Below are 26,497 nucleotides of genomic sequence, written 5' to 3'. Positions count from 1 at the left end.
TTCTCGCCCCAAATGTCCAGATATTTGCCTTAACAGGTCATCGTCACCCACCCCCTCCATCTCCCAACTTTCGACATGATTTCCCCCTCCAACCGCCGCGCATCACTCTACATCACAATAAACCTCACCGTAGCCACCCCCTCAGTACAACAACCTCATTCCCTCCTCTCCCCTTGCACCGCCCTGTTTTCTCAACTCCACCAGTATGCACCCCCAACAGCACACCTTCACCGAGCCCTCAGACGACCCTTCTGTCGTCCTTCTCACTCAAGACATCATTCTTCACCTCGTCCACGCATTGGACAGAGACCTCTTAAAGTATCCCTCCCTCGCTTCCAGACGTGGCTTATACTAACCGTTTCCAGCATCCTCAGCTTTTCGTTCGCTTGCTCCGCTGACGATTGGCGCAACACGTTCGTCACCCACACACGCCACCTTAACGACAGTTATCGCCACCACACCCTCGCCCACATCAAGCTATACGCATCCCGAGTGCATTCGGATCAACTCCTTCCTAAATTCACGCATGCTTGCAACCAAGTCGAGCTCGTACTCTCCGCTGTGGAATGTATCCTCGAAATGGTACCGCTCTCATACTACCCAACCCATTTCCACCTGCGTACTAACTCTTTCCTGCACAGATCACCACCTCGTACAACTCCATCGCTGACCACCTTCCGACCCGGTTCCATCAATTGCTTCTTGACAACATTCACTGCGCACAAGACCTAGCTCGGGGGACTCGTGAACGCCACGCAACCTTTCAACAGACCCGCATCACTCTCCACCGAGTGTTACTCATTATGTCACTACCCGTCGCACGTCCTCCTCACTTTCGTTATTGACCTTAGCCTGACATTTCCACCAGGCCGACCTCGACCACTTCCTTGCTCCTCTCAACTTCCTTCCGGAAACAATCATCCCAGCCGCTGAGGCGCAAGCCACCGTCCTGGTCGACCGTCTTCAAGACCTTATTCGCGAACGATTCTACATAAGAGAATCCGCGACCTATCTCGAATACGAACCCTGTATCCATCCTCTTCCACAACCTTCTTCCGCACCGCACGTCGCCCTCCACCACCTCCGCGAAAAAATGAATACCCATATTGATTCTCAAGTCTCTCTGATCAACGACGCCTCCGTCAGTTGAATCATCCACAAACTTCCCCGCTTCTTCCAACTAAAGTCTTTCGAACTCCCCTTTAGAAGTTCCTCGCCTCTATCGAAAGCCGACTCCCTCAACTTGTCGCTTCGGATGGCACCCTGTTCGACGTCACCAATGACATCCTCTTCGCGATCAGAATCCACGACACCCTCCTCACCCAGATCTCTGATGTGCACATGGTATGACAAACTCATTCCCGCAACGTCCCCAGCATACTTGTCCTCACTCACCTCTTCGACTCAGGACGCCCTCTACACAAAACAAACATTACAACACATCATGCAGATCATCGAGTACAGTCGGCCGTCCCTACGTCAGAACAAACAATCTCCCATCCCCTCGTCACCCGCATCCTCCCCGATCTAACAAGTTCACTTCTCCCACTTACTCACCCTGATCCACCTCCCCTCCACCTTTCCACCAATTTGTCGCAGCTCACGCATCCATACCACTGTTGTCTGCATCATCGTACCTTCTCATATATATACCTTACTACGCTCCGGTTACCCGACCTTCATCCTCCTGCTCCGTCCGCACCCGATGTACATACACCAGCCACGTGCTGTGGCCAGGTCTGCCCGGAGGGCCGATGTTTATTACATTGTCGCTCGACCAGATCTTCGACATCCCTAAGTAGACTCCCGCTGGATTGATCAGCAGAACTGAACCGGGGGGCAGTCCTCAATGCCGCTGTCGGTCGACGATCTTAACGAATCTGGTAGGGACCAGCGTTCTCGACAAACGACGGACGGAAGGACGAGGGCGAGAGTACCCGCACGGGGCACTGGCTGCGGAAACATCGAGCGGGGTTTTTGAGCGTCCGGGACCTTTTCGTCTGGTTCGCCGCAACACAACAGAGCCACGTCCGGAGTTGTAGCGGGATCTCAAGAAGCCACGGCTGCTCGCTATCCGTAGAGATTGCGATTGCAAGGAATCGGTACTTGCTGAGCTACTGCCTCAGTCTCTCTCTCGACCTCACGACGGATCAGAGTGTAAGCACCCGATGCGTCAGCGTCATAGAAATACTTACCTCCATGGCTCCTTGCAAGTCGTGGTTTGCTTGTCGATGCATTACTGACTCGTCCTGGGACCAATATTAATCAAGGTCCTGTTGAAGGATTTAACTTGGAAGGGAGCGCTGAAGCTGAATCAACCTACTTACGGTGCCTTTGTTACGTAAGTCAATACCACTGCCGTCTGCACAAGGCACGGTTCGGCTCCGTTCAGCCACACTCTACCACCTATACGCTATACCGTTGCGCTCTCCATGTCGCTCTCGTCGACCTCCACGCTGAAGGCGCAGCTTTCAAATGCACTTGGCTCGGAGGCACCGGCCTATTTCAAGGTGTTGAAGGAGTTCCTTTCTGGCCACATCTCACGAAACGAATTCGAGGAAGTGCTCAAGAAAGTCCTACAAGACAATCTCTACCTACGTTAGTATCGGTTCGCACTGAGTCATTGGAAACGTTGTTCATCCTTTCACAGTGTTCCTCCACAATGCCCTCATTGTATCCTTGTTTGACATGTCTGCGCACCTCGCGCCGGTCACTGCGCCACTGCTGGACGTACCCAAACCTCCACCGCGCAAGCGACGACGCACCTTACCATACCAGGGACAAGACGATTTGGAAATGACAACTTTGCGATCCGAACGCTTGAAGAAATGGACTGTTGGCCTGGGGAGACATGAGCGAGACCGGATCCGTGCGCTGGAGGCAGTGGCTAGCAACGAACCGCCGCAACCCAGACCATATACCGACGAGATTGCTGCAGAGCGGGGTGTACAATTGCTTTTGGAACGAGGAGGTGCGTACGCGTATCGGGGATGTCGGCGCGCTGCGGCTCAGTGCCCTGTAGATCCACCGGGGAGCAGGTTACCACTCAACCTGGCATCCATGACGCGCGCACCCACGCTACAACATATATCGGAACGCATAAACCTGATATCCGCACAACACAACTTGAGCGCGCCCTCAAAGGACGTTGCGTCTCTCCTCATGCTGGCCTTTGAGGTACGCCTATCCGTGACCGGACTATACCCGGAGCTCACGCTTGTCCACAGGCGAAACTGAAGCAGCTCATCACGCAAGCTCTATCCCTAACATCCACATCTCATGCCATCACCTCTATTCGGCCTGAAGAACCACATTCGCACAGCTATGTGCTCCCCGCAAGCTCCTTCGACAGTTTATTCACGGTCTCGCCTGCCGTCTTGCCAAACAAATCTGCCGCAGCTATGCGATTGGCCGTTGGAGAAAACGAGCCTTCGGAAGATGACTACGCTATGAAAGACCGGAAAGTTAAGGACGAACGATGGCAGCTATTCGCGATGCTCGGCGAGAGGAGTACGGTGAAGGAGGCTCTGCGGACATTGCACTAGTTTGGTTCCCCTTCACTTTCTTATCCTGGATTGATGCCTGTTATGTCCTGTAGACTTATTCCTTACTGTTCTGTGGTATGCTATGAGGTTCCTGCTGTCGTCCTGGTGAGTCGTGACACTGACCTCGACGACCCTTCGGCCCCTCCGGCCCGTAGTACACATATCGTCATCGATAGTTGGGCTCTGGCCGTCCGGTCGGTGTATATAAGGTTGGGTAATCTTGTGTCAGCTATCTCTCACCTCGCCCACAACTTCGCTACAGCAACAACGCAATGTCGTCCGACCAGTCATACGTGCTACGATGGGGTATCATCTCCACTGGCAGAATCGCCATGGATTTTGCGAAGGTATAGTGACAATGTTAAAGATACCTGCAGTCGGTGAATGGAGAGCTGATAAACATTGGGCTCGCAGGACTTACTGGTTGACCCAGCAACGTAGGCGTTCACATTTCGTGTGTACTTGTCGCCATCTGCTAAGTCGTGCCATCGGACTCCAGCCGCGGTACCACGGACGTTGCGCATAAGATTATTGCTGTGGGCTCGCGCAGCACAGAAAGTGCACAGAAGTTCATCGACGCCTACATCAATGGCGATCAATCCGTCAAGGCATATGGAAGCTATGCCGACGTTTACGCCGACAAGGCAAGTAGTCCACCTTGATCAAGTCGCATGGTGTTTGACTTTTCTATAATCTAGAATGTCGATGCTGTATACATCGGTGCGTCCTTGTCACCTCGAGGGGATTGACAGAACCTCATACAAGCTATTAGGCACGCCCCATACTCTCCACTACGAGAATGCTCTTGAGGCATTGAACGCGGGCAAGCATGTCCTGTGCGAGAAGGCGACAACTTCCAACGCAGGGGAGCTCAAGGCCTTGCTCAAGCTGGCGAAGGAGAAGAATCTGTTCTTTATGGAGGCTCTGTGGACGCGGTTCCATCCGCTCACGCTCGAACTCAAGAAGGTCGCCGAGGAAGGCACCCTCGGGGACCCAGTGGTGGTGCACGCAGACCTTTCAGCCGACTTCCACACGGAGGGTACGTATATCAGCCGATTTCTCTAGATTCGCATTCTGAAAGGAATCCATGCATCCACTTAGACTTGCCCCTCACGCACCGGATGCTCGACCCTCAGCTTGGTGGAGGTGCTCTCCTAGACCTGTACGTCGAACCACCAGTTCGCCACGTGTTCTCTGACAAACTCACATATCCTCCGTAGTGGACCGTATCCCATGTTCTGGGTGAGGACTGTAGCTTCTTCGCACCCGTCACACAAATTTCTGAGCACGTCGTCCTCCAGTGCATGCTTGCTCTTTATGAGCACCCCTCGAACAAGCAAGCCCGACCAACGAGCGTGGTTGGCTCAATGGTCAAGTCGAAGATCACCGACGTTGATGCATGCACGAGCTGGACCGTGAACTTCACCGAGCACCTCCAGGCCCAAGCCGTACTCAGCTGCAGCATGACTGCGCAGACGGCACCCTTCGGGGCGACGATCCGGTACAAGAATGGGATCATCACCGTCAAGCCGCCGATTTTCCAGTCCCCGTCGTTCACAGTGCAGTACTTCGATAAGCACGGTGACGTGGTGCGGGAGGAGACGAAGACGTTCAAGTACGTGGGCGGTGGGTGGCACTACGAGGCTGACGAAGTCGCGAGGTGCGTTCGGGACGGGAAACTGGAGAGCGAGTTGTGGGGACACGAGAAGAGCATCGTCATGATGGAGACGTTTGACAAGGTCAGTGCATGTCGCTCTGGGCATTCTTATGAACCTGAACCCGTTGGTCGCAATAGGTCCGTCGCCAAGGCAAGTATGTCTTACCGCAAGGGGTCGAGAAAGTAGGCCGGGTACAGTGAACACACGCACGCATCATAAGTGAAAAGAGAGGAAGAGACATCTGGATAACTTGGAACGATTGCATGTATATACGACTATGTTACACATCGGAAGTCTACCTGTAAAGAACAAATGGGTCAGCATATGTTCACCACATCTTTTCAGAGGAAGGATAGTTCAGAAAAAGCGGACCAATCGCCAAAGCGACGGCCCGAAGGTAGCTGAGATAGGTTTCTGCACCGCAGGGCAAGCCTGCTAAAGCCAAATGCCTCAAACATCATAACAAGAGTAGGTGTGCGGACCAGAAAGGTGTACTCACAAGGCAGCTGAGTGGGTACGATGGAGGGAGAGAGCAGGAGAGCAAACGGTCACCTCGCGAAATTTATGCAACTTCGGCAAGTAGACGCCAACGCCTGATTGGATCTCGAAATGAGCGCCTACACGCCACACCTTGACTCTGACCCGGACCGCATCCTTCTCAGCGACGTGAATCTCCACTACGACCGCCATTACCATGTCTACGCCTTTCCAGGAGCCGTCACAGTCCACCGGATACTACGCAGCAACCCCGACCCCCTCCGCGCCTTCACCACACCCGCAGGGCACTCCAGATTTCACACAGCCGGGGCCCAGCACCACGCAGCAGTCGCGGCCAGCTACAACTCAGGATGCTGAAGAGGCGCGAAAAGATAAGACTCTAGCAGAGTTTATGCTGATGCTCGATGACTATGAGCCGCTGGTGCGTGTGATGTCTAGGAGAATTGGTAGCGGATGACAGACCCGGGTGGCACACGTTAACCTCCACGAGCGCAGATACCCAACGAGGTCACGGAGTATTACCTCCAGAGGGTTGGTTTTGAGTGCGAGGATGTCAGACTGTGAGTACTGTCCCGCTATCTATCCGCGGAGTATATTCAAGCTTGAGGCTCGGCCGTGGACTCGTGCAGCAAACGCCTCCTATCCTTGGCCGCACAGAAGTTCGTGTCCGACATTGCTTCGGATGCGTATCAGCATGCGCGGATACGGGCAAACGCTGCTGGTGGCCGGTCCAGGGCCAACCAGCCATCTGGTACTGCGTCGGCGAGAGTACGTGTCTCTTCTATTCGTTGCCTTGGTTCCGCTGTTTACCGCTTGCCATAGGACAAGACGAAGACGACGCTGACTATGGACGATATCGGCGCCGCGCTTGCGGACTATGGCATCAACATGCGCAAGCCAGAATTCTATATGTAACTGCTATAGTGTATCCTCGCGCGTACACCCCCCTGGACATTGGTATCTCACGCTCACCCTCGGAGACGACTCACTTGTACAATATCATCGTAATGCTATCTATGACCATATACATGCGGTTTTTGCGCAGAGTGCTCGGCATATCTCTGATAACATGCCAGTAATAGTGTTGTGCCGGTGAGTCGTGCCTTCCCACCATTCCCCATCTCTGCCAAGTATATGGAAGGCTGAGCATGACCTTCTCCAGACCATTAGAGACACCGTGGAAGCAGGATATTCACTGTTGGACCCGCTCATCTGACAATGGTTAGTAGCATATACTTCTCGTGAAGCTCGATTGGTCGCAAGCATGTTCAGGTATGTGGCCGTGATATTATATTCCTCGTTCGCTCTGATATGAACAGCACAGGTATCAGCTGCGTGTATCTCCATATCCGGGTACACGACTTTGAGGACCAATGATCGTGTTCTTCTTCATCGGCAGCGTCTTTTGCCCCCAAACCTTCCCTCGTACTCGTGCATGCATACCTATGCATACTCCTACGAAGACACTTCCGAACTGTCTATTACGATATCATATATGACTGCCAAGATCGGCCTATAACGTTGCGGCGAGTGTCAAGGTCACTGCAACATTGGTTTCACGTATGTGCTCCCCATTCTGGTGAAGCACGCGAGCGCGTCTGTCAATTCCCTCTTCTGCTTTGGAATGGATGCGCGAGTGGGCCGATAGTCTGACCTCTTTCAAGTGACCCCGCAGAGGGCAGAATATCCTTGCAGGTGAGTGTCTTGACGTTCGCTCATTAGGTTTTCTGCTTATCCTCTACCAGATTTTGAATGTTAAACAAGCAGACGGACGCAGATGGGTTAGGTAACGGTATGATGGACCGCACAATTCGTCTTGTGGCATACACACAGCTCGTACACACTCGCATCTGGATGGTCGTGAACGGTAGTACCGTCGATAGAATCGATACAAGGCTTTGTATACGGCCAATTCTGCACGCAAAGTCCTGACGAGTGGACTCAGGTAGTACTCAGGGCTGTAGTAACGGAAGCAAACCATTTGAGGCTGATAGGACCTATCGCGATCTCAGATTGCGATCGACGAATTTTGAGTTCCACCCCGCACCCGAGGCTCGAAAGCTTTTCAGCACTTCTTCTCTGACCGCCATGTCTGCACCAATTGGTGGGCCTTCGCGCAAATACCCTTGCGGCATTGTCACGTACTGACGCGACGAAAAGCGTTGCTCTCCGTCTACGACAAGGCGAACCTGCTCGAGCTCGCAACAGGGCTGCACGGCGCGGGCGTCCGACTGCTTGGATCGGGCGGCACTGCAAAGAAAATTCGGGAGGCAGGCATCCCTATCGAGTGAGTCGCTACTTTACGTCCGACATGGACATTTGGATGCGATATTGTGCACCAGGGATGTTGCGGACATTACGAAGGCACCGGAGATGCTCGGAGGGCGCGTGAAGACGCTGCACCCAGCTGTGCACGGAGGTGAGTCTGGTTTAGATCACGATCTTCACATTCCCCCCGTACCGCGCGAAACGATCGCTTAGCCTGAACAAGCTAACAATCCTCCGGACGGCAGGTATCCTCGCGCGTTCCATCCCTTCCGACGAGAAGGACCTCCAGGCGCAGGGCATCTCTCCCATCGCGATTGTCGTCTGCAACCTCTATCCGTTCACCGACACCATCGCGAAGCCCGGGTGCACGCTCGCTGACGCAGTTGAGGAGATCGACATTGGAGGCGTCACTCTGCTCCGCGCTGCAGCGAAGAACCATGAGCGCGTCTCCATCCTCTCCGACCCCGCAGACTATGCCAAGTTCCTCGAGGCATGGAAGTCCGGAAATGGCGACGTTGGTCAAGCGATCAGAAGCCAACTCGCCCTGAAAGCCTTTGAAATGACCGCCAAGTACGACGACGCCATCAGCGGATACTTCAGGGAACAGTACGCCTCCTCCGACCTGCCAAAGGAGAAGCTTGCCGGACCAGTACAGCGCATGGCTTTGCGGTATGGCGCGAACCCCCACCAGAAGCCCGCTCAGGCATATGTGACAGAAGGCGAGCTTCCGTTCAAGGGTAAGTTGTCGCAGAATGACTATACGATGGTGCATGTCAGTGACCCCTTTTCCAGCGCTTTGCGGCTCTCCTGGGTACATCAACCTCCTCGACGCTCTCAACTCGTATGCGCTGGTCAAGGAACTCTCCGAGGCACTTAACCTTCCAGCAGCTGCGTCCTTCAAGCACGTCTCCCCTGCTGGTGCTGCTGTCGGCATCGAGCTCAACGACGTGGAGAAGAAGGTGTACGGTGTAGATGATCTCAAGGAGCCTCTCACTCCCTTGGCATCCGCTTATGCTCGCGCCCGCGGTGCAGACCGCATGTCCTCCTTTGGCGATTTCATTGCTCTGTCCGCGCCTTGCGATCTGGCTACGGCGAAAATCATCTCGCGAGAGGTCTCCGACGGTATCATCGCACCCGGATATTCCCCGGAGGCGCTCGAGGTTCTTGCCAAAAAGAAGGGCGGGAAGTACTGCGTCCTTCAGGTCAGGCTCTCTCAACTCTCGATCTCAGTTGGCGTTGCTGACCTGTTGGTCCTCCAGATTGACCCTGCATACAAGCCCGCCGAAATCGAAACTCGGCAGGTGTACGGGATATCTCTTCAACAGAGACGTAATGACGCCAAGATTGATGCTCATTTATTCAACAATATTGTAACGAAGAACAAGGAGGTAAGTTACCAAGACACTTTCTTCGGTACACTACTGACTCCCCGATCTCTACTAGCTGCCCAACCAAGCCCTCACGGACCTCATCGTCGCTACTCTTGCGCTCAAGTACACTCAGTCGAACAGCGTGGCCTACGCCTACCGCGGAGCTATCGTCGGCATCGGTGCAGGCCAGCAGTCGCGCATCCACTGCACGCGTCTTGCGGGCACCAAGGCCGACCTCTGGTGGCTCCGTCACCACCCTCGCGTCCTGGCGCTCCCGTTCAAGAAGGGCGTCAAGCGTGCCGAGAAGGCGAACGCCATTGACCTCTTCGTCGCTGGAGAGCCTCTCGAGGGCGGGGAGAAGGCCCAGTGGGAGTCCAACTTCGAGGAAGTCCCGGCGCCGCTCACGCCGGAGGAGCGCACTGCCCACGCGAAGCAGCTCGACGGCGTCGCGTGCTCGAGCGATGCGTTCTTCCCGTTCCCGGACAACGTGCACCGGGCTCGCAGGAGCGGTGTCAAGTACCTCGCTGCGCCGAGCGGGAGTGTGATGGACGCGGAGTGCATTAAGGCCGCGGACGAGCACGACATGGTGTTCGCACACACCTCTCTTCGTCTGTTCCATCATTGAGTGATTCGCGGCCCTAACACGCTATATGGGGAAGGAGGAAAATGTGTGAAGACTAAAATTTTGGTGTACGTTCGTGTAGTAGTCGTTCAGCTAAAGATTGTTTCAACCGGCGTCTTTCATGGGCATTTGCACATGCCACCTCCTGCTTCTGCTTACCCGGTTCTACTGCGAATGAGATGAAGATCAAAGTTCGTAGGAAGCTTTGTGGTCGCATGCACACTACAATCAGAAAGCGTCGATTTCACTTGGATATCGGAAGCCAGCATGGGGGGACGTCCGCGGTTCTGGGTTAACCACCATCGTGATTTCCGTTGACACATCTCATTCATCAGGACTCGGGAGCTCAAAGTGGGGTACTTACTCATGCTGTACGTACCTGCTGACAGTAAACAAATAGGCGCATATACGTGAATACATATTTAGCTCCTCATCCTTCGGATCCTGACTGCGGCAATGGGACTGTGGAGGTCCTCATTCTGACAGAGATTCAAAACAAATGTTCAGCTGCAATCACTAGTGGCGGGCCGTGATGGTGCTCACGGGGCCCTATTGGACTATCAACTGTAGTCACTTCCTTGGCTGACACCCCTGCATCATCCATACCACAACAAATTTTAGTGTGCTGCATGGTAGCCACTTCCCGACCTCGGCGGGCTTCACAGGCATCGGACTTGCGGACATCTGCTGAGGCTCATCCACTGGCAGAGAACTCTTCTCCGAATGCTCCGGCCTTTCCGCATCTTCACCGCGGGCAGTTGCCCCCGCCATCGGCACACGAGTTGCGGACGTTCCTGGGCTGAAATTACGAGGCTGAATGATCGGGAGGAGGGCACCCCGCGGTCTTGTAATCATATCTGATAAGCAGTTGCGAGCATGATCGGACGTATTATTCGTTATCAGATAATCTCCCTCCCTCTCGCGCGCGTCCGTACACGCGGGGGGCATTACAACCAAGACGGATATGTAGGATACTGTATGTACGAGTACGTAGTTCATGGACATGGACATGGACACAGAACGTCGCCGTCGCCGTCCCCCAACGAGCGGGTATTGGGCCTGCTCAGGCCGGTCGGCGGACCCGCCCCACCACTGCGACCGCAAATCGCGCGGCGCAAAACGCATGAATCCCTTTTCGCAAGAACGAGCTGCGGCGTGCTAGATGCCGAGATGTGTTGAAACACATACCCAGGCACAGCGCAAGCCTCCGCATGTGCAGATGCGTCCGTCACGAGTCTCGTATCGCTGCCTCTGCAAAGTGCGCAGCGAAGACGCGTCAGCCGTCGCTCCGACTGGTGGGCAGAGAGGAGATGATTACGCACTGAAGAACTCATACGACAACCAGCAAAGCGCGTTGCTCGGCATGAACGTGAGGACGCGCGGTGCGAGCCCTCGCGAGAAGCCCTTCAAGCCGTCGCGCTGCCAGATGATACGGAACGCGTCGAAGAGACCGCGGCAGTGCCGGATCTCGGGGTCGTGGCTTGTCCCGCGCGTCTGGAGGATGGTCTTCGCGACGTCAAGCGGGGTTGTGACTGCACCTCCCACAGCTCCTGCAAGGCCTCCGGCGACAATATGCGTTAAGGGGGAGTACGCGCCATGTGGATTGAGGAACGTCTTGAGCTGCTCGTAGACCGTAAACTGCACGGCGGTGAAAGGCACCGTCATGGTGAGCGTAGTGGGGTAGGAGACGTAGAAGGCGGAGAGGCCCTCGTTGGCATAGACTGTCCGTGCGCAGGTGAACGCAGAGCGGAACTCCGACTTATGCACTTGCATTCGTTGCTTGATCACTGCATTTGCGACGAGCGAAGATTCGCGCGGGCGCGGAGGAAGAGAGAAAGCGTCGGATGCATAGTTACGCGGGAAGCAGCAGGCATCTCACCGTCAAAAGGGTTCATGAACGCGTCGCTCGCAATGGTGGCGGATGCACCTGCTAACGCTGTTTTGCGCGCACGACAAACCGAGATAACAGGAAGCGTTGGGGAAGTCAAGGTCAGCTGTCATGTACGCGAAAGATCAGGAGGCCACGCACATGTCGCTATCCACTGGTTCTGCGCGCCCTCGACGTTTCCGCCAGCAAACTCCTTCACCATCTCGTACGCACCGAAGTGCACCGCGTGCGCAGGGCCTGCTCCCATGATCACCGACGACACTCCACGCCACAGCGCGCGCATGCCCTCTGTGGAGGATATGCGCGTGAACGCGTTCCCGACTCCGGTGTATACCGCCGCTGGCGAAGTCGCGAAAACTTGCATACGGGTCTACAGGGCCACATAATCGTCAGAACCGGCACTCTTGAGCGAAACGAGGGGAAGGCGTACTTTAATGCTGTCAACCGGGTACATGACTGCGTGTTCTGTGATACCAGCCTGAAAACGTCACTGCTCAGCATGCCGTGCAGCGAATCCCCCTCCATCGCTGCGCCTCCGGGAGGTCGCAAAACTCACCAGGGCCCCTGCAACCATGTTGACCTGTAAATTCCCGTGTCACTACCATTGCACACGAACATAGAAAAACGAAATGCGAAACAGACCCCAAGACCGGCATTTGGGGAGAGACCCTCGTACTCGATCTCCTCTATGACTTCCATGTTGACCGATGAGAATGCGAGCTCGACGTCTGAGGTGCGTGCGGACAGGTCGTGGAGGGTGCGAGAGACGCGATCAAAGCGAGCCGTAGCCGGGGAACGCGCGGGTCGGAGAGCGCGATGGGGCGGGAGGGGGACGGAGAGCGTGGCGGGGTGCGTGGCGGACGCGAAGGAGTGCAAGCGTTATATAGTGGCCACAGTCAAGGACGCTTACCGCTGGGAGTGGGTGTGCTAGCAAATGGGAAAACAGGCCGAGCGTGGCACGGACTGCGGCCTCCCCCGCTTGCTCAGCCTGAGCCAGTCACACCCCTGGACCCCCCGCGACCAATCACGGTCGAGGATGCGGAACAGATGTACATGCGCGTTCTACATTCGCCGTATGATTATCTACCGTACAACCCCTCCGTGATATTCTTTTCGCTTTCCTCGCATACGCGCATGCCCTCACACTAGCACTAGCACTAGTGCACACAGCGTCGCCTATGCACTCTGCTTCGCGCGCGCAGCGCGGCCTTCTGCGGCAAGCCGATCGTGCTCCTCGATGTTTCTGCACAAGACCCTGCAATTCAGCGGGAATGCTCGTGCGAAACGCAGCCCGAACCCACTCACACTGCTTCCCAGGGATAGTCCAGCCTGTAGAACAGTTCGACTCGATGAGCATGTGTCCATGGATAGCGCAGATCAATCTTCTCACCAGACGTCCTCAATCTCCTGCCCGGCGAAGTATCTGAATAGATGCTCTCAGGAATGCCTATCCAGCGAGTGCATGGCGAATCCTTACGGGATGTCTGCGGGAATATCCCCTAGCTTGGGCTTGAGCTTGTTGTGGACGACAAAGACCGCGAACTTGGTGCGCTTCGCCTCCCGTTCAGACTCCGGCAGCAGCGCGAGCTCGCGTTCCACGTCCTTCTGGAGCTCGGTGATGGCGTAGCTAGAGCGGGCGACCTTAGGAAGTTCTCTCGGGAGATGCAGGACGGGTTCCTTACTGCAGCGTTTTGCGGGAGTCATCGATTTCGTCCTACCCGAAAGAAGACGTCAAAGCTGCAGCCAGAAGCAGCGGAGATGAAGAGGGCTGCTGACCACAATGAGTGCACGCCTTCCCAGGAGAACCTTTCCAGACTCGGGCCCGCTGGAAGTTGATTAGATCGAAGACTATGACTCCCGTATGCTGTGGCAGACTTACAGCCACTGGGTACGAACGACCTCTGCGCCGATCTGCTCGGCGGTCATGCCTGGGAGGGACTCGTACAGAGAGAGACCAATGGCGTGGATGGGGATGTTCCCCTTCCTGTCCGGGCTCTTCAAGAAAGTGCGCTGCGAAGATAGGTTGTTAAGAATCCGAACGGGACGCGTTAGAGGTACAATTTGCACGTACCATAACTCGCGCCGGGAAGAAGCCACTGCAGTGGGAAGGTAAGGTTCAAACCTGGGACTGACTAGGTACGAGAAACTTGCCCTCCACCTAGACACCACCGCTACATTCAGACCGACGCGAATATAGGCCTGTGGGAGAGGACATACCAATGGCAATGAGCATATCCGGCTTCCACTGCGCAATCTTCTCCGCGCTCGCGCGTATGAGGTTGTGCACCTCATTGTACGTGATACGAAAGTGCTCGGGCTCTTGCGGCTGCTGGGTGGGCTCAGACATTGTTGCCTTGCAATTGGAGGGGCCTTCTAGACGAGGCGCAGGAGTAAGTGGGAGAAGAAAGGGGATGGAAATGAAGCCCGAGAGCGAGGGCGTCCATTTTGGACATGAGAGCAGCGGATAAGATGATCTAGACGATCATATCACAGTTTTCTCTTTACAGTCATCTACCGGTCCTCGGGACACCATGGGTCCTCGGAACACTTGGCTGTTTCTGGCTTCCTTCCCCCCTTTTCTCTCCAACTATAATGTGTGATATGTTTGCATGTAATTGCTGCATCTATACGACGGTTTTCAAAGTAATCAGGGTGAATTGAGCAAGGTTTCAGACAGTACATACACCTGTGCATACCCAAACTGAATGTTGTACCGTTGATCTGGACAGTTCCGTCATTCCGATCTTCGCTGAATTTGGTACATATGTAGCTACACATATCTTCTATTGATTCAATCTCTGATATTCATAGTCAAATGGTTTTGGGGGATGCTAGGGATGTACGAGCACCGACAACGCAGTTGGTGCCAGGCTTCAGGAAGCGCCCAAGTCACATCACACCCGATGGATCAGCATATGTGGCCAGCTGAGAAGGAGGCGTGGGAGGCAGCTGGCACGTGCGGAAAAGCGGGAGCCGCGGTGGGAGAAACCAAAGATGGGGCTAGAGTCACCTCTCGAGAGGCCCAGGATGAAAGCGGCCGTGGCTGAACAGGACCAAGAGCAAGAGGAGGACGACGAAGGCGAGGCGATCGAAACCGACGACTCTGATCGGGAGGATTAGATTCGGCGCTTATTTTATTATCTCTTCCGAAAAAGGCATATCTCTGCGTGACGTGACCTGTCCCGAGGACTGAAAAACACTGATAGCAGGTTTCGACGTAGATTGTCCTCGATCCCCTTCCTCGTGTGCCTTCCAGACACGCAGATGTTGGGAAATATAGTACTAATACTGTTCTATTTTACAGTGAAGTCCGATTTTCCATCGACAAAGAACTCAAGGTACAGTTCGCAGACCAAGATTTCAGCGTCCCGAGGACCGGTAGATGACTGTATCTCATCTCAGATTGGCTTCTGCTCAGTGATCGCGCGCGTGCAGGCATCATCCTCGCGTCCACCAACTTCCTCAGGCTCACTCGACCTCCTCACTGTCTTACCATGTCTGATCAACAAGCGTCGGGAAGCAGCGGCGCAGGGCCTTCTGGCTCCGGCTCGGGCACCACAGGCAAGGCCATCGCCAGCCTCGCGAAGAAACAAAGCGACGTAACACGGCTCGGGGGACACAAGCTCAAGTTCGTGCCCACCCTCCCCGCTCGACGCGTCAAGGAGTGAGCACATCCCGCACACGACTCTCTGGCCGCGCGAGCTAACGTTCTCCCAGGGAACCTAAGAAGGTGCGTCTGCTACTATGAGTCAGACATAATACCTATCCTTCACGCGACATACACCCCGCAGGAAGAACCCGTGCCTGCTGCCTCGTCGTCTGACCGTGGGCGCGGACGTGGCTTGGACCGTGGGCGAGGGAGGGGACGGGGGCGTGGGGGCGAAGGGCGCGGCGGCGCCCCGCCCCGCCCTCCAGCAGTCGAGATGACTGCGAGCGGGCCGTTCGCCATGGGTCCCGCCCTTGCAGGCATGTCCGGGCGGCGCAGCGCTCCCCGCTCGAACTTCGCCCCCGTTATGCCACAGGGTCCGGGCGGAAGCAGGGCAAACCTCGGCGCAGGGCTCACGCAGACGACGGCTCCGTCGCTGAAGAAGGAGAAGGAGAAGGAGGTACAGGAGGAGGATGAGTACTCGGACCCGGATGATGGGGTGGAGATTGTGGACATGGAGAACGTGAGGCAGATGGATTGGATGGCTCCTGAGAGCTTGGGGAAAGAGCGGGAGGCTGGGAAGAGAAAGGGGCCGAAGGTTAAGAAGGAGGAGGGCGGGGCGCAAGCGGATTTGAAGCACAAAGGTATGCGTCCGTCTTTCGTGTTCCAGAATCGTTGAAAGCTCAGAGTATGCAACTTGCAGGGCCCGGGGAGGCCATGAATGTCGACCGTGAGGAACCGGAAGAAGAGGTCAATATGGCCAACGCCGTCGATCTCAGTGAAAGCGAAGAGGAGGAGGAACTCGAGGACATCATTGACGACTTCGCTCTTACACAGGAGCAGCAGCAAGAAGAGGTACATATAGATATACTCTCTGCACTACCCGCGTCTAATCTCTACCACAGGATACGGACATTCGACAAGAACGCCTCTACTTCTTCCAGTTTCCCGAACCTTTCCCGGCTTTCCAGTCACGGCATCCCCAAGAGAACGCCGATATCAAAGGGAAGGGGAAGGCGGAGCCCGGTACAAGCGAAGACCCTGCAAAGAAGGTCACCTTCGCTGACGATACAAAACCACCGGCACCGGCCGCCGGAGCAACTGGAGCTGCAGCCGCTGCGGAAAAGGCGACAGAGCATCCAACAGTCGATGGCGTTGTTGGCCAGCTGGAGATCTACGAGAGTGGCGCAGTGAAGATGCGCATGCCCAATGGCATCGTATACGACGTGGGTATTTGTGTTTCATAGAAAAGTAATAGTTACTCACAGCAAGGAATCTATCTACAGGTAACAGCAGCCACACAACCATCCTTCTTGCAACATGCTATCTACATGGATCAATCCAACAAACGACTATGCGTACTGGGTGAGGTCAATCGCCGATTCGTCGTTACACCGGACCTGGATGCTCTCCTCTCGGCCATGGAGATCGCGGACAACCCCCCTCCACCTTTCGAGCTTGGCGAGGGTCTTCTCACCATGGACGAGACTTGACCCTGTCATGCTTGCGTCGTACTACTCTTGAGAGCGTTGATTGCGAGATCGAGGGGATGTGTGTTTCGCTACTGTACTACCTAATGTACTTATCTCAAGGAAGAACGTGGCCACAAGTCCGAGCATGCTACAGGTGCGAGGGCTCCACGAGTACTGCTACTATACACAAACAGACAGATGCGTAGCCTGTCGCGGGACGGCGAGCAAGAGAGCTGGAATATACACTACGGGGATGACGGCTACTACGGCGAAAAGACAAGCGACGAGAAGCGGTATCTACATTATACGCGCGACCCCTATGATGCAGGCTGGGACGGGGTCGCAGGGAGAGGTTCAGGTTGGGGAGTAGCGCTCTGGCTTGCGTCTTGCTCTTGGCTCGTGTTGGCCGAATCATCCTCCCCAAAGATATCAAGATACCCGGCTACGCGGGCCTTGTTCGTGCCCTTCTTCATGACGTGCTCGCGCAGCTCTGCCTTGAGACTCGGCTGTTTCTCCACAACCTCGCGTAGCTGCTCTTTCGGGAGCTGGAGCAGGGCGCCGAAACTTGCAGGGGCGATGAGCTTTGCGCAGCGGATGAAACCTTCCCAGAGGTGCGGGTTCGTCCAAATCTTCTTCGTGATCAGCCGCGAGAGCAGCGTTGTTGAGACAAATCCGCGCAGCGAGCGGTACGTCGTCACTGCTTGGATGACCTATGCAACAATGTGTCAGCGGACGGAGGAAGCGTACCAGTATTCGGGTCTCCGACTCCGAGATACGTTGGTGACGTACTGTGCGGAGGAACAGAGTGGGAAGGTTGGGTTCATCGACGAGCTGGTTCATTACAACCGCCAGGATCTCAGAGCGGAAGATGTCAGTCATTGAGAAACAGATCGTAATTGCTGCGGAGGCTCGGTAAGCGTCGTCCCGTCAATGTCAGTAACAGCGCGCTCACCCTCGATAGCGCTCTTCAACCCAATCTCCTTCTCAGATTCGTGCAACAGAACCATGAGTTCCGCAGGCGTTAAGAGCTCGCTCTGCCGCACGCGCGGCAGGTTAGACGTAACTTTACCGAACGTGTCTGGGGGTGTCGTGACGATCGAGCTGAACACTGAGCGCACGAGGTTTCGGGGCTCGGGCGTGCCGTTGAGGATAGACACAATGCGCGGAAGGTGGCGCAAGATGTCCGCCTGTGACAGTGCTTGTGAGACGGTGCACATGAGGTCGAGGAGTATCTCACCTTGTCCATCTCCGCAATTATGGGAATCAGGAACCGTGCATCGAGATCGCGCTCGCTGATGAGGCTCTTGACCAGTGCCACCAATTGGGCACTCGGCCGACCGGTTTCTGTGAAGATATTCAGCACACGCAATGCGAGCGACTCTGCCCCGGGTGGGAACGTCCGCAGGAGAGTAAGTAGTTTCCCATGTGTCGGACCAAGTGCGCGGATGAGCGGTGTGATGAGCTGTTGGATGGTCTCCTGCACCGAGGACTCCATTCCGCCGTACGCCGCAAAAATTCTGATTGTCATAATTAGACACGAGGATTGATAACAGTTCGCCGGGACATACTCGTCCAAGAACTCCGGAACCTTTGTTGACAGGGCGAACAGGAGTTCCACATGCTGTAGAATCTGCGCGTCGACCGCGGGAAGTTCGAGCTGCTCCGGAAGATAGGGTGTCTGGATAATGTCCTCCTGAGGTAACTGGCCGTCTTCCATATTCTCGTCGTGGTCAGCGCCATTTGTCTGAGCAGGCTGAGGCTTTTCTTCCCTTGACTTCGGTCGTGACTGCAGCCGGCGCAATAGCTGGAGAGCAAAGTCACGGATCATGTCCGACATGGGTTGTGCGTCCGGTATCCACCGCTTGACGGTGTTGATTGCAGCCCCGCGAGTGATCTTGTCCGGGTGAGTTGTCAGCTCCAGGAGCATGTTCATCGCCTCGGCCCGCAACGACGGTCGTTGTGCAACGAACTCTCTCAGAGCAGAGAAACCCATCTGACGCCTATGTCATCGCGCTCAGCTCACCTAACGGGTAGGATCAGAAACGGCGAAACGAGACAGACCGTTCGGGCTCAACGCAAGACTCCCTAAGGAGGTTGAGCACGTCTTGTGGGACATCTGGCAAATCGAGGAGGAAACGTGAGAATGTCCTGTCCTTGCCCTCTGCGTGGGTTTGATATGCCGCTACGATCTGGTTCAGCCAGGTCTCGTAGTTGGATTGCTGTCGCTATATGAGTTAATGCGCCCTATTAGGGAGGTCATTTTGAGCGTACCCAATCTGGGTCCTGCGTCTGTTGCACTCGGTCATTGTACCACTCTTCGTTCATCCAGGTGGTTGCAAGTCGTATCCTGTCTCGTTATAAGCTTCTCGAACGCATGGGTGATCCCTCAACATGACGTACCGCCCAGAGAAGTCGGACATAATGTACTCGCAGAGAGCGTGCCGTAGACGGTCCTGTCGCTCATATATCTCCGAGCGGTTGATCACAGCATTCTCCTCAGGCTTTAAATCCTCTGCCAGTGCCTCCCCAGCCGAAGGGTCAACAACACGAGTGACCATCCGTACAAGGAGGAGCATCCACATATCCGCAGGTGTGGTCCTCAGTGCCATAGCGTCCGCCGCGTCAAGCATCGCTTCATGCGACACAAGCTCCTTCGCGCCTTCCCGTATTCGAGTGATAGCTTTCCGCATGAGGACTTCGCGGTCGTCTGCATCAAGCTCGCGCGCTGCTGGTATTGAGATATCTGCGGGCGGCAGTTCGACGGCCTCGACAAGATCCAGTGCCGCCTCTGCATCGTCTGCAGGCTCGGCGCCTCCAGACATCTGGTGAACGTTCAGTACGCTCCGAGAGCGTATTAGGCAGAGTCGCAATGCGTACCTCGAGGTTCAGCTTGTCAGGCTCGTATTCAATCTCCTCGTCGTCAATATCCATTTTGAGAGGATCCACCGGCTCTTGCTTGACGACCACAGGTGCAGGAGGAGGCGGAGAAGCAGACTTGCCTTTGCGGTCACGATCGGCACGCGGCTCCGAAGGTGGTAGCCGAGGTGCAACGGGTGCTGGAGTAGACGTGGCTGCTGTCTCGGTGGGAGTCGCCCTGGATGGACCGGCTGGGGGAGGTGTTGGCGAGAGGCCAGGAATTGCAGTGGAAGCAGTCGCCTTCTTATGTCGGTACGCCTGAACAAGGCCGATGAGAGCATTTTCCGTGAACGCCTGCAAGTTTGCGACAATCAGGTCCGTGACTAGAGTGGCAGGAAGGGCGCTGAAGTCGAAGGCTGCTGGTGCAGCGGGAGGAACGTCCTGCTCGAGCTTGACTCGTTTCGCATCCGGTGCATCCGCGACGGGGGTTGCTGTCGATTGACGTTTCCGGCTGGCCTCTGCCGCTTCGGCCTTGCGAGCCTTCTCTGCTACCATCGCTTGCTCCATTCGGGTAGCTTGATTGGCAAGCGCAGCCTGGATTGCTGGCAGGAAGGGTTGCCCTTGCGGTGTCCTGTGCCGGATAAGTCTCTTGGAAGAGCAGTCTCCTGAAGGCGAACTGACCGGGATATGTGTGTGAGAAGAATGCGGACACTCTTTTCTATACTCCGGATGACGGACGCTGGGAGACCTTCGAGCTTGACAGGCGTCCACTGCGTTAGACTCTGCATTACCCACTCGGTGAGAGCCGGACGCCTCTTGACGAAGTTGGCCCAACTGTTCAGGATGGCCGACAACATGTCGGGATTGCTGGTATGCAGCACGTTAGTCACGCCTCTCTGGGTAACATCGATAACACACTGACCTGCTGGAATACAGTGTGTTAATCACAGCCTCGAGGAGCTTCATCCCTTCTGTCTCCAACATTTGAACAGACATAAATGGGTGGTCGGAGGGAACCATGTTGAGGTTGGGGTCGTCCTTGTTTTGCAGCTAATAACATGGGTGTGGTGAATACTAGCACTCGCCTCTCAAAATGGGTGCGTACCCTAGGGTCGTTGATCCCACGAGTCTGTACGAGGATAACCCTTTGTGCAAACTTGATGGCAGCTAATCTAAGGCCGTTGTTGACATTTGGTGCCCACACCAGCTCGAGTATCCGCAACTTGGCTTGCGAGAGGATGTCCCATGGCTTGCGGTTATTGCGGTTTAGACACCTTCGCAGCCGTTAGGTACCACGCCTCACGTCTCGCACAATAGCAACAGCATGCAACTCACGAAGTCCTGAACAATAGCGCGTACACCGTCGGGAAGCACTGCACGGTGACCTTCACGGTGTTGACGTTCGGGTCGCCGAGGAGCCCAAAGAGTGTCTCGAGGGACTGGTCCGCCACTAAAAGCGCGTCAAGATTCAACGTCAACACGCCATTCACTTCCAGCAGAAACGCGAGAATTCAACGCACGCTGCGTGCGCGCTTCCATGCTCAGATTCGACTTGCATATGGCGTAGTGCAGGAGGTCGAGCACCCATCGCTTCACGAGCGAGTCCCCCGCGCCCGAGAGCGTCTTGATGAGCGTCGAGCAGAGGATGGACAGACTGGGGTGGTTCTCGAGGGAGTCGCGCAGCGTCGCGAGCAGCTCGGCCTGCTCCTGCGAGTCGGCGGGTGCAGCGAGTGCCGCAGAGAGCTGCGACAGCGGGTCGACGGTGGCCATCTCCCAGGCCGGTTTCAGGGTCAGGGTATCCCTCTTCTCTTGGTGGCGAGCACGAGAGGCACTTCCAAGCAGACAGGGAGCAAAGCAGAGAGGTGCAGGAGAGCCTGGAGATATGTACCGTCGACGCGGTCTGCAGCGCCAAAGAGCTCAGCCCAAACGCTTCCTTGACCTCCAGCGCGTCAGAGGCAGCGGAGTCTGAATTCGCCCTTGCACTTGAGCACCATGGTTGGTCCCCATCGCCCTTTCTGCGCTGCATTCGCCCGCTGAATCGACGTCTGAAAGGCCGGACAGCAGGCACAGAACATCCAAGCTCTTCTCGAGGCCGAGAAGGAGGCTGCAAAGGTCGTGCAGCAGGCCCGCCAATGTCCGTAGTGGTCTCCTGTGGCTTCGTGCCGGAACGCCGTTGCTCACAGCTCACGCTACTGTTGCGTTGCAGATCGCGTCCAGAGACTCAAGGATGCACGTTCGGAGGCCGCGAAGGAGATAGAGGCGTACAAGGCGTCGAAGGATCAGGAGTTCAAGGCGTTCGAGGCGTCGGTGCGTCCCGTTACTGCACTCGCTATGATATCACAGTGCTCGCGACTAGTGACTCTGACTGAACCTCTCTGTGGTCGATTAGCATGCAGGCAACACGCAGACCGTGCAGGCTTCCATTGACAAGGACACCGAGGTCAAGCAGCAGGAGATCCGCGCGCAGTACGAGGGCAACAAGGAGAAGGTCGTTCAGAAGCTCCTTGACCGTGTCATCCTCGTCAAGCCCGAGCTGCACCGTAACCTCAAGAAGCTGAACTAGACGTATTCCTCATTATTGACTGCATCCTCTCCTGCGCTCCCCGCCATGGACTATTTACGCGGATGGAGCCATCACCGACGGATCACGACTATAGCATGGCCCGCTCGCTCCTCGGTACGCATACTGTATGATTATACGAATGACATACTACGTATACCCAAGCATAGACTGGACCGACTAGCCGACTAGCGGTGCGCGAACGATTGTAAAACCCTCCTGCTGTGTTTGAAATAACCAACGGCCCAACACACGAGGCGCAAAGCAACGGGTACTACTATCATAGCGATCTTCACATGAACACAATCATCATCTTACATAGATAACACAGCACACAGGCCCCGCGACAGCAATTCGCACCAGGAACGTCCTGCCCCTCAAAGGGGACAGGCACAGCAAGACCAAGCAGCATTAGATTTAGATCTACTCGCATCGTACCTCGCGGCGTCCGCATTCGTCTGTACCCTTCTGTACCGCAGGCACTCGCAGGCACCTAGGCACAGCCCGAGCTGAGAAATCAGAGCTAGAGCCGTCCACCGCCGCCCGAGTCTACGGACCACAAATTCGACGGAATGGCAGCGGCAGCACCCTGGTTTTGGTGCATCTGCATCTGCATGCGCCCTGGCGGAGGTTCCCTCAGCTGCGTGACGTTCTGCGCCCCGAGCGAGAGCGAGTTTGCAAAGGCCTCCGACGGCGGTTTCCACGAGTCCAGGAGCCCGCTCTGCTTGAGGGACGGCAGGTTGGTTTGAGCAGCGCCGGCATGGGCGTGCGCATGCGCATGGGAGTACGCGACGCTCTCGAGGTCCGGCATAGACACGTTGGACCGGAGGAGTGCACGGGGGTTCCCCCCTTCTCTCCGACCCTCGTATGGCTGTGCGACAGCCTGGACGTGCCCCCCGAGCCCGGGCGACGAGTGTGCCGACGTGGGGGAGTTGGAACTTGACTTGGGCTCTCGTGGCTGGTACATCTGTTGGAGTTGTTGCTGTTGCTGGGCGGCCGCGTGCGCACGTTCCTTCTCCTTTGCCTGGCTTTGCCGCCACTGCTCGGCGACGGCGACGACCTTGAAGCCCCAGAGCTTTTCAAAGTCGCGATCCCACACGTGTATTTGGGGGTCGTCGCCGCTATACTTGCTGTATGACTGTGGCCCATACCGGCGGTCAGTCCGACATCAGGCACGGCGAAATGTAGACTCACCCAGAGCGCACACGCCGCTAATCACACGTGTCGTTATCAGATATACATGCCGGCGGTAAGTGAGAAGACCAGTACGTACAGAGAATAGATGTCTTCGCTCGTGTACCGGCGGCGTTGAATATCAGATTCAGTTGGTTGCGGACCCAAGGTATTGGATCCCCAAGCTTCCCTTCGCCCTGTCAAACCAAAGTTCAGTTCCAGCATTGGGCTGTATGAATAGTGTCCTCGGAGGGCGCGGACCATGTTTGACACACACCTCAAGGATAGCAAGGTGACAGCAGGGATGCAGCGCGTGTATGAAGCAGAAACACCACGCGCCAGAATTTGAGGAGGTCTCGAACATGGTTATTTGTGTGTCCAAGTTGTCCTCCGTGAACTGGAGATGGCTAGGCAAAGACGCTGCCCATTCCTGTCCCAAACGTGAGCATCAACAACACAGCGTTATCCGGACGGACTTACGTCCAGTTCCTTCCGCAATGGTGTGATGGCCGCTAACCGAGCCGGTCCCTCCTTGTTGGCTGCGGCAAGTACGTCAGCACCGATGTCATGACGTATCGGATAGATCACATACTCAGCACCGTCTCAACGTTGTGGTAGATTTCCAGAATGCGGAGGACGTGTCCAAACTGCGACGCGTACCTCGTCCGCGGTGCGGGACGCCGCATGTATTCAGACGCTGTGGTGATCGAACAGAATCAGCATCACGCCGTAAGAATCGCACCATCCACACTCACTAGCCGATGTGGTCAGCGACGCGAGCTCAAATGTGGTCTCGTCGATGGGCAGCCGTACTATATCCGCGAGCTCGGCCATCCGTGGCCGGACACCGCGATGAGTATAGATGTGGCTGATCCAGGCCATGAGCTGCATGAGCCAGAAACATCGCCGCGTGCATTCCCCGTCGATGAAATGCATGACAGCGTCAGGGTCGGAAGGCGACGCTGGCGCCGAGTTGTCTGGTCGGTCCACATGCAAGCTGCCCTCTAGAACTTGCAGCGCTAGTTCTGGAATAGACAGGTCAGTTGGGCACTAGCGGTAGCCGAAGGCACGGCGGTGGACATACCGAAGTACCGGAAATGACGGGTCCATGAGTGACTTGCCGCTATCTCGTGCATCTCGAGCAGGCATAGCGCCTGTGCCGTACTGACCGTTGGCTCGCTCAGGAGCCTTCCCGAGTTATCAAACATGAGCGCAAGTGCGTTTTGAAAGAATGGCACGCCAGCGAGGCGCGGATGAGACGCCTTGCTCGCTATCGTCTTGCACAGCGGAGCAGCGAGAGCGCACACAGCAAGGAGGAGGTAGTACGGGACTTTGTTGAGACCAAAGTCGGCGATAAATGACGGCTTGTGAATGACCATCCGTTGGGGGTTGCAATGTGCGAAGAAGACTGACAACAAGCAGGGTCAGCAACGGATATGGCTGAACCTACGGTGCGTACGGACTATTGACAAGCTCATGCGCTAGTGCGGGATCTAGCGGCGGTGCGGCGGCTTCTGGCGATGCACTGCCTGTGGAACCCATCGGTGGGCTGCTGTCTGGGGCGCCTGGGCCCTTCCGAGATCGTTTCGTCGAGGGATCGCGTTCGACGGTGGATTGTTGGGGTACGGATGGGGTAGCAAGCGTAGCCTGTCCCGCCCACGGAGGAGCCTCGGTCGCTGGAATAGCCTGAGAACAGTGTGTGAGTGGGAATATGTGCGAATGTGATACTGGAATTACCGTGGCATTCGGGATAGCTGCACGCTCTGCACTGGCATTGATTCTTGGGGCAGGTACTGGTCGGCCTGCTGCATCTGTATAGGTGCAGTTCTTGGACGCATAGTAGCTGAAACGAAGTCAGGGTTCCGGATGTGAGGGAAGGTGCATATGCCGTTTACCAGTTGCTGCACGGGGCTACATGAGACAGGATCAGAGGGGGGTTCGCGTGAACGTACGATACTACTCACCGGTGCCATCGCATCGCCGTTTGCTCTTGTGGCAAGCGTCGCAAGCCTGGGTGGGGAGTGAATGGGCGGCGATGTCGGACGACGGGGGAGAAGCTACGTACCTTGCTAAGCCGCTTCCGCTTTGCCCCCTTCACGAAGGCGACCGATACATGGTCCAGCTCTGGGGCTCTGGGGCGATCTGCGGGGGCTACGAAGGTAACGTTTGGGGAGACGGGTTTGGAGGTCGGGGGATTGCTACCGATAGGGGAGGGCTGAGAAGGCGTTGAAGACGCCATGCGAGGCGGAGCGACGAGCGGAGGCGAAGACTCGCTGGCTGGCCGAGACAAGAGCGACCGTAGAGAGGAGGAGACCGAGGATGTCCAGGGGCAGGAGCGGGGGGCGGAGGAGATGATGGCTCGAAGGAGAGAGCGGGGGGAGGGCGGAAAAGCGTGGAAAGAGAGTAAGTATGAGTTGGAAAGAAGCCGAAGGAGCTTTAACGGGCGAATGTCATGGGGGTATATAATCGCGGGCTACGGAGACGAACGCAGGCCGGCGGCTAGTCACCGACAGAGACGTTGCGCGCTGTCCCGCTGTCCCGGGTCCGAGCCCGTGCCGCGGCATGACATGCGTATGTTGTGATTTCCGTCGGTCTCTCTCAGGTCCCTCTGCCGTGACTCCCCTGCCCTTGCTACCCGCTGGCAGGAGCACACGAACCCATGCCGTGCTTGGCCCTGTCTATCACCAATTCCGTGTCGTAGCCAGGGCACACGCAGGCACTTGTCCGCAGGAGGCTAATCGAGAGCTAGCGGAAGATTCAGGTGGGCCGGCGGCATGCCAGGTGTTCCCCGCTGCCGCCGGCCTTCCCCGGCTCGCCTTCATATGTGGCAGTGTGCCTATACTTATCTGTTCACTTATGTTTGGATCCGTTCCTGGAATTTTGATCAGCGTCCGTCGGCCTGGTCACGGTAATATTTGCATCCAATTTGCATCGGCAAGCC

The 26,497-nt window shown here is 56.0% G+C and overlaps 11 protein-coding genes across 11 annotated transcripts; 7 read left to right on the top strand and 4 right to left on the bottom strand.

The window, feature by feature from the left end:
* Window positions 1–205: 205 nt before the first annotated feature.
* L226DRAFT_611954 (uncharacterized protein) lies at window positions 206–1,531 on the top strand (the record flags this gene model as incomplete). Its single annotated transcript, XM_067686336.1, has 6 exons — window positions 206–318; window positions 366–582; window positions 642–791; window positions 869–1,141; window positions 1,207–1,344; window positions 1,409–1,531. 6 exons carry the CDS (start codon window positions 206–208, stop codon window positions 1,529–1,531), a joined length of 1,014 nt encoding a protein of 337 aa, XP_067537185.1.
* Window positions 1,532–2,401: 870 nt separating this feature from the next.
* L226DRAFT_533693 (uncharacterized protein) lies at window positions 2,402–3,754 on the top strand. The gene is made up of 4 exons (XM_067680525.1): window positions 2,402–2,598; window positions 2,651–2,971; window positions 3,023–3,177; window positions 3,228–3,754. The coding sequence occupies exons 1-4, from the start codon at window positions 2,433–2,435 to the stop codon at window positions 3,543–3,545; spliced, it is 960 nt and encodes a 319-aa protein (XP_067537184.1). The 5' UTR covers window positions 2,402–2,432; the 3' UTR covers window positions 3,546–3,754.
* Window positions 3,755–3,786: 32 nt separating this feature from the next.
* Window positions 3,787–5,551, top strand: L226DRAFT_533692 (NAD(P)-binding protein). The gene is made up of 9 exons (XM_067680524.1): window positions 3,787–3,892; window positions 3,960–3,982; window positions 4,045–4,189; window positions 4,244–4,265; window positions 4,318–4,584; window positions 4,647–4,707; window positions 4,766–4,787; window positions 4,847–5,284; window positions 5,341–5,551. Exons 1-9 carry the CDS (start codon window positions 3,818–3,820, stop codon window positions 5,401–5,403), a joined length of 1,116 nt encoding a protein of 371 aa, XP_067537183.1. The 5' UTR covers window positions 3,787–3,817; the 3' UTR covers window positions 5,404–5,551.
* A 289-nt stretch (window positions 5,552–5,840) lies between these two features.
* Window positions 5,841–6,751, top strand: L226DRAFT_533690 (transcription initiation factor IID TAF10 subunit). Its single transcript, XM_067680523.1, has 4 exons — window positions 5,841–6,122; window positions 6,197–6,261; window positions 6,331–6,469; window positions 6,524–6,751. The coding sequence occupies exons 1-4, from the start codon at window positions 5,898–5,900 to the stop codon at window positions 6,614–6,616; spliced, it is 522 nt and encodes a 173-aa protein (XP_067537182.1). The 5' UTR covers window positions 5,841–5,897; the 3' UTR covers window positions 6,617–6,751.
* A 995-nt stretch (window positions 6,752–7,746) lies between these two features.
* On the top strand, window positions 7,747–10,201 carry L226DRAFT_611951 (bifunctional purine biosynthesis protein ade10). Its single transcript, XM_067686335.1, has 7 exons — window positions 7,747–7,805; window positions 7,862–7,988; window positions 8,044–8,120; window positions 8,215–8,706; window positions 8,762–9,171; window positions 9,229–9,357; window positions 9,413–10,201. Exons 1-7 carry the CDS (start codon window positions 7,790–7,792, stop codon window positions 9,962–9,964), a joined length of 1,803 nt encoding a protein of 600 aa, XP_067537181.1. The 5' UTR covers window positions 7,747–7,789; the 3' UTR covers window positions 9,965–10,201.
* Window positions 10,202–11,164: 963 nt separating this feature from the next.
* On the bottom strand, window positions 11,165–12,665 carry L226DRAFT_381312 (mitochondrial carrier). Its single transcript, XM_067674388.1, has 7 exons — window positions 12,492–12,665; window positions 12,406–12,429; window positions 12,280–12,327; window positions 11,991–12,219; window positions 11,841–11,897; window positions 11,284–11,748; window positions 11,165–11,212 (listed from the first exon to the last, which is right to left on the bottom strand). The coding sequence occupies exons 1-7, from the start codon at window positions 12,546–12,548 to the stop codon at window positions 11,190–11,192; spliced, it is 903 nt and encodes a 300-aa protein (XP_067537180.1). The 5' UTR covers window positions 12,549–12,665; the 3' UTR covers window positions 11,165–11,189.
* Window positions 12,666–13,025: 360 nt separating this feature from the next.
* Window positions 13,026–14,196, bottom strand: L226DRAFT_569847 (PRTase-like protein; the record flags this gene model as incomplete). The annotated part of the gene is made up of 10 exons (XM_067684354.1): window positions 13,026–13,092; window positions 13,155–13,178; window positions 13,240–13,272; window positions 13,327–13,476; window positions 13,532–13,563; window positions 13,626–13,674; window positions 13,729–13,859; window positions 13,921–13,945; window positions 13,983–14,007; window positions 14,067–14,196. The coding sequence occupies 10 exons, from the start codon at window positions 14,194–14,196 to the stop codon at window positions 13,026–13,028; spliced, it is 666 nt and encodes a 221-aa protein (XP_067537179.1).
* Window positions 14,197–15,265: 1,069 nt separating this feature from the next.
* L226DRAFT_533687 (uncharacterized protein) lies at window positions 15,266–17,224 on the top strand. Its single transcript, XM_067680522.1, has 6 exons — window positions 15,266–15,513; window positions 15,567–15,579; window positions 15,641–16,139; window positions 16,199–16,350; window positions 16,401–16,721; window positions 16,782–17,224. Exons 1-6 carry the CDS (start codon window positions 15,344–15,346, stop codon window positions 16,986–16,988), a joined length of 1,362 nt encoding a protein of 453 aa, XP_067537178.1. The 5' UTR covers window positions 15,266–15,343; the 3' UTR covers window positions 16,989–17,224.
* Window positions 16,805–21,718, bottom strand: L226DRAFT_506092 (uncharacterized protein). The gene is made up of 14 exons (XM_067678064.1): window positions 21,344–21,718; window positions 21,159–21,273; window positions 20,929–21,097; window positions 20,746–20,873; window positions 20,505–20,690; window positions 19,845–20,454; window positions 19,368–19,789; window positions 19,239–19,314; window positions 19,029–19,186; window positions 18,536–18,967; window positions 18,205–18,484; window positions 17,920–18,154; window positions 17,757–17,866; window positions 16,805–17,677 (listed from the first exon to the last, which is right to left on the bottom strand). The coding sequence occupies exons 1-14, from the start codon at window positions 21,591–21,593 to the stop codon at window positions 17,285–17,287; spliced, it is 3,564 nt and encodes a 1,187-aa protein (XP_067537177.1). The 5' UTR covers window positions 21,594–21,718; the 3' UTR covers window positions 16,805–17,284.
* On the top strand, window positions 21,706–22,681 carry L226DRAFT_611946 (V-type ATPase; the record flags this gene model as incomplete). The annotated part of the gene is made up of 4 exons (XM_067686334.1): window positions 21,706–21,771; window positions 21,876–21,957; window positions 22,030–22,130; window positions 22,213–22,681. The coding sequence occupies 4 exons, from the start codon at window positions 21,706–21,708 to the stop codon at window positions 22,384–22,386; spliced, it is 423 nt and encodes a 140-aa protein (XP_067537176.1). The 3' UTR covers window positions 22,387–22,681.
* A 225-nt stretch (window positions 22,682–22,906) lies between these two features.
* Window positions 22,907–25,795, bottom strand: L226DRAFT_460309 (uncharacterized protein; the record flags this gene model as incomplete). Its single annotated transcript, XM_067675581.1, has 13 exons — window positions 22,907–23,521; window positions 23,578–23,594; window positions 23,657–23,753; window positions 23,834–23,986; window positions 24,037–24,095; window positions 24,149–24,253; window positions 24,312–24,581; window positions 24,641–24,964; window positions 25,020–25,242; window positions 25,285–25,399; window positions 25,452–25,467; window positions 25,521–25,566; window positions 25,622–25,795. 13 exons carry the CDS (start codon window positions 25,793–25,795, stop codon window positions 22,907–22,909), a joined length of 2,214 nt encoding a protein of 737 aa, XP_067537175.1.
* Window positions 25,796–26,497: the final 702 nt, after the last annotated feature.

Source organism: Lentinus tigrinus, assembly GCF_003813185.1.
Source record: "Lentinus tigrinus ALCF2SS1-7 unplaced genomic scaffold L226scaffold_8, whole genome shotgun sequence".
Lineage (NCBI taxonomy): Eukaryota > Fungi > Basidiomycota > Agaricomycetes > Polyporales > Polyporaceae > Lentinus > Lentinus tigrinus.
Note: the sequence above shows the minus strand (reverse complement) of the source record. Positions and strands in the feature narration are given on the sequence as shown.

Excerpts from the sequence above, each read along its gene's own strand:
- L226DRAFT_533693 (XM_067680525.1), top strand. The coding sequence starts at position 2,433 with ATGTCGCTCTCGTCGACCTCCACGCTGAAGGCGCAGCTTTCAAATGCA. Across the intron at positions 2,599-2,650 it reads ACAAGACAATCTCTACCTAC|TGTTCCTCCACAATGCCCTC; the intron begins GTTAGTATCGGT and ends ATCCTTTCACAG. Across the intron at positions 3,178-3,227 it reads TCCTCATGCTGGCCTTTGAG|GCGAAACTGAAGCAGCTCAT; the intron begins GTACGCCTATCC and ends GCTTGTCCACAG.
- L226DRAFT_533692 (XM_067680524.1), top strand. The coding sequence starts at position 3,818 with ATGTCGTCCGACCAGTCATACGTGCTACGATGGGGTATCATCTCCACT. Across the intron at positions 3,983-4,044 it reads TTACTGGTTGACCCAGCAAC|CCGCGGTACCACGGACGTTG; the intron begins GTAGGCGTTCAC and ends ATCGGACTCCAG. Across the intron at positions 4,708-4,765 it reads GGAGGTGCTCTCCTAGACCT|TGGACCGTATCCCATGTTCT; the intron begins GTACGTCGAACC and ends TATCCTCCGTAG.
- L226DRAFT_533690 (XM_067680523.1), top strand. The coding sequence starts at position 5,898 with ATGTCTACGCCTTTCCAGGAGCCGTCACAGTCCACCGGATACTACGCA. Across the intron at positions 6,123-6,196 it reads TCGATGACTATGAGCCGCTG|ATACCCAACGAGGTCACGGA; the intron begins GTGCGTGTGATG and ends CCACGAGCGCAG. Across the intron at positions 6,470-6,523 it reads CTGGTACTGCGTCGGCGAGA|GACAAGACGAAGACGACGCT; the intron begins GTACGTGTCTCT and ends CGCTTGCCATAG.
- L226DRAFT_611951 (XM_067686335.1), top strand. Across the intron at positions 7,989-8,043 it reads GAGGCAGGCATCCCTATCGA|GGATGTTGCGGACATTACGA; the intron begins GTGAGTCGCTAC and ends ATTGTGCACCAG. Across the intron at positions 8,707-8,761 it reads AGGCGAGCTTCCGTTCAAGG|CGCTTTGCGGCTCTCCTGGG; the intron begins GTAAGTTGTCGC and ends CCCCTTTTCCAG.
- L226DRAFT_381312 (XM_067674388.1), bottom strand. The coding sequence starts at position 12,548 with ATGGAAGTCATAGAGGAGATCGAGTACGAGGGTCTCTCCCCAAATGCC. Across the intron at positions 12,328-12,405 it reads ACATGGTTGCAGGGGCCCTG|GCTGGTATCACAGAACACGC; the intron begins GTGAGTTTTGCG and ends TGACGTTTTCAG. Across the intron at positions 11,749-11,840 it reads GTTCATGAACCCTTTTGACG|TGATCAAGCAACGAATGCAA; the intron begins GTGAGATGCCTG and ends TCGCAAATGCAG.
- L226DRAFT_533687 (XM_067680522.1), top strand. The coding sequence starts at position 15,344 with ATGTCTGATCAACAAGCGTCGGGAAGCAGCGGCGCAGGGCCTTCTGGC. Across the intron at positions 16,351-16,400 it reads AGGAGCAGCAGCAAGAAGAG|GATACGGACATTCGACAAGA; the intron begins GTACATATAGAT and ends TCTCTACCACAG. Across the intron at positions 16,722-16,781 it reads CCAATGGCATCGTATACGAC|GTAACAGCAGCCACACAACC; the intron begins GTGGGTATTTGT and ends ATCTATCTACAG.
- L226DRAFT_506092 (XM_067678064.1), bottom strand. The coding sequence starts at position 21,593 with ATGGCCACCGTCGACCCGCTGTCGCAGCTCTCTGCGGCACTCGCTGCA. Across the intron at positions 19,315-19,367 it reads ATGTCCGACTTCTCTGGGCG|GATACGACTTGCAACCACCT; the intron begins GTACGTCATGTT and ends ATAACGAGACAG. Across the intron at positions 18,155-18,204 it reads TAATTGCGGAGATGGACAAG|GCGGACATCTTGCGCCACCT; the intron begins GTGAGATACTCC and ends GCACTGTCACAG.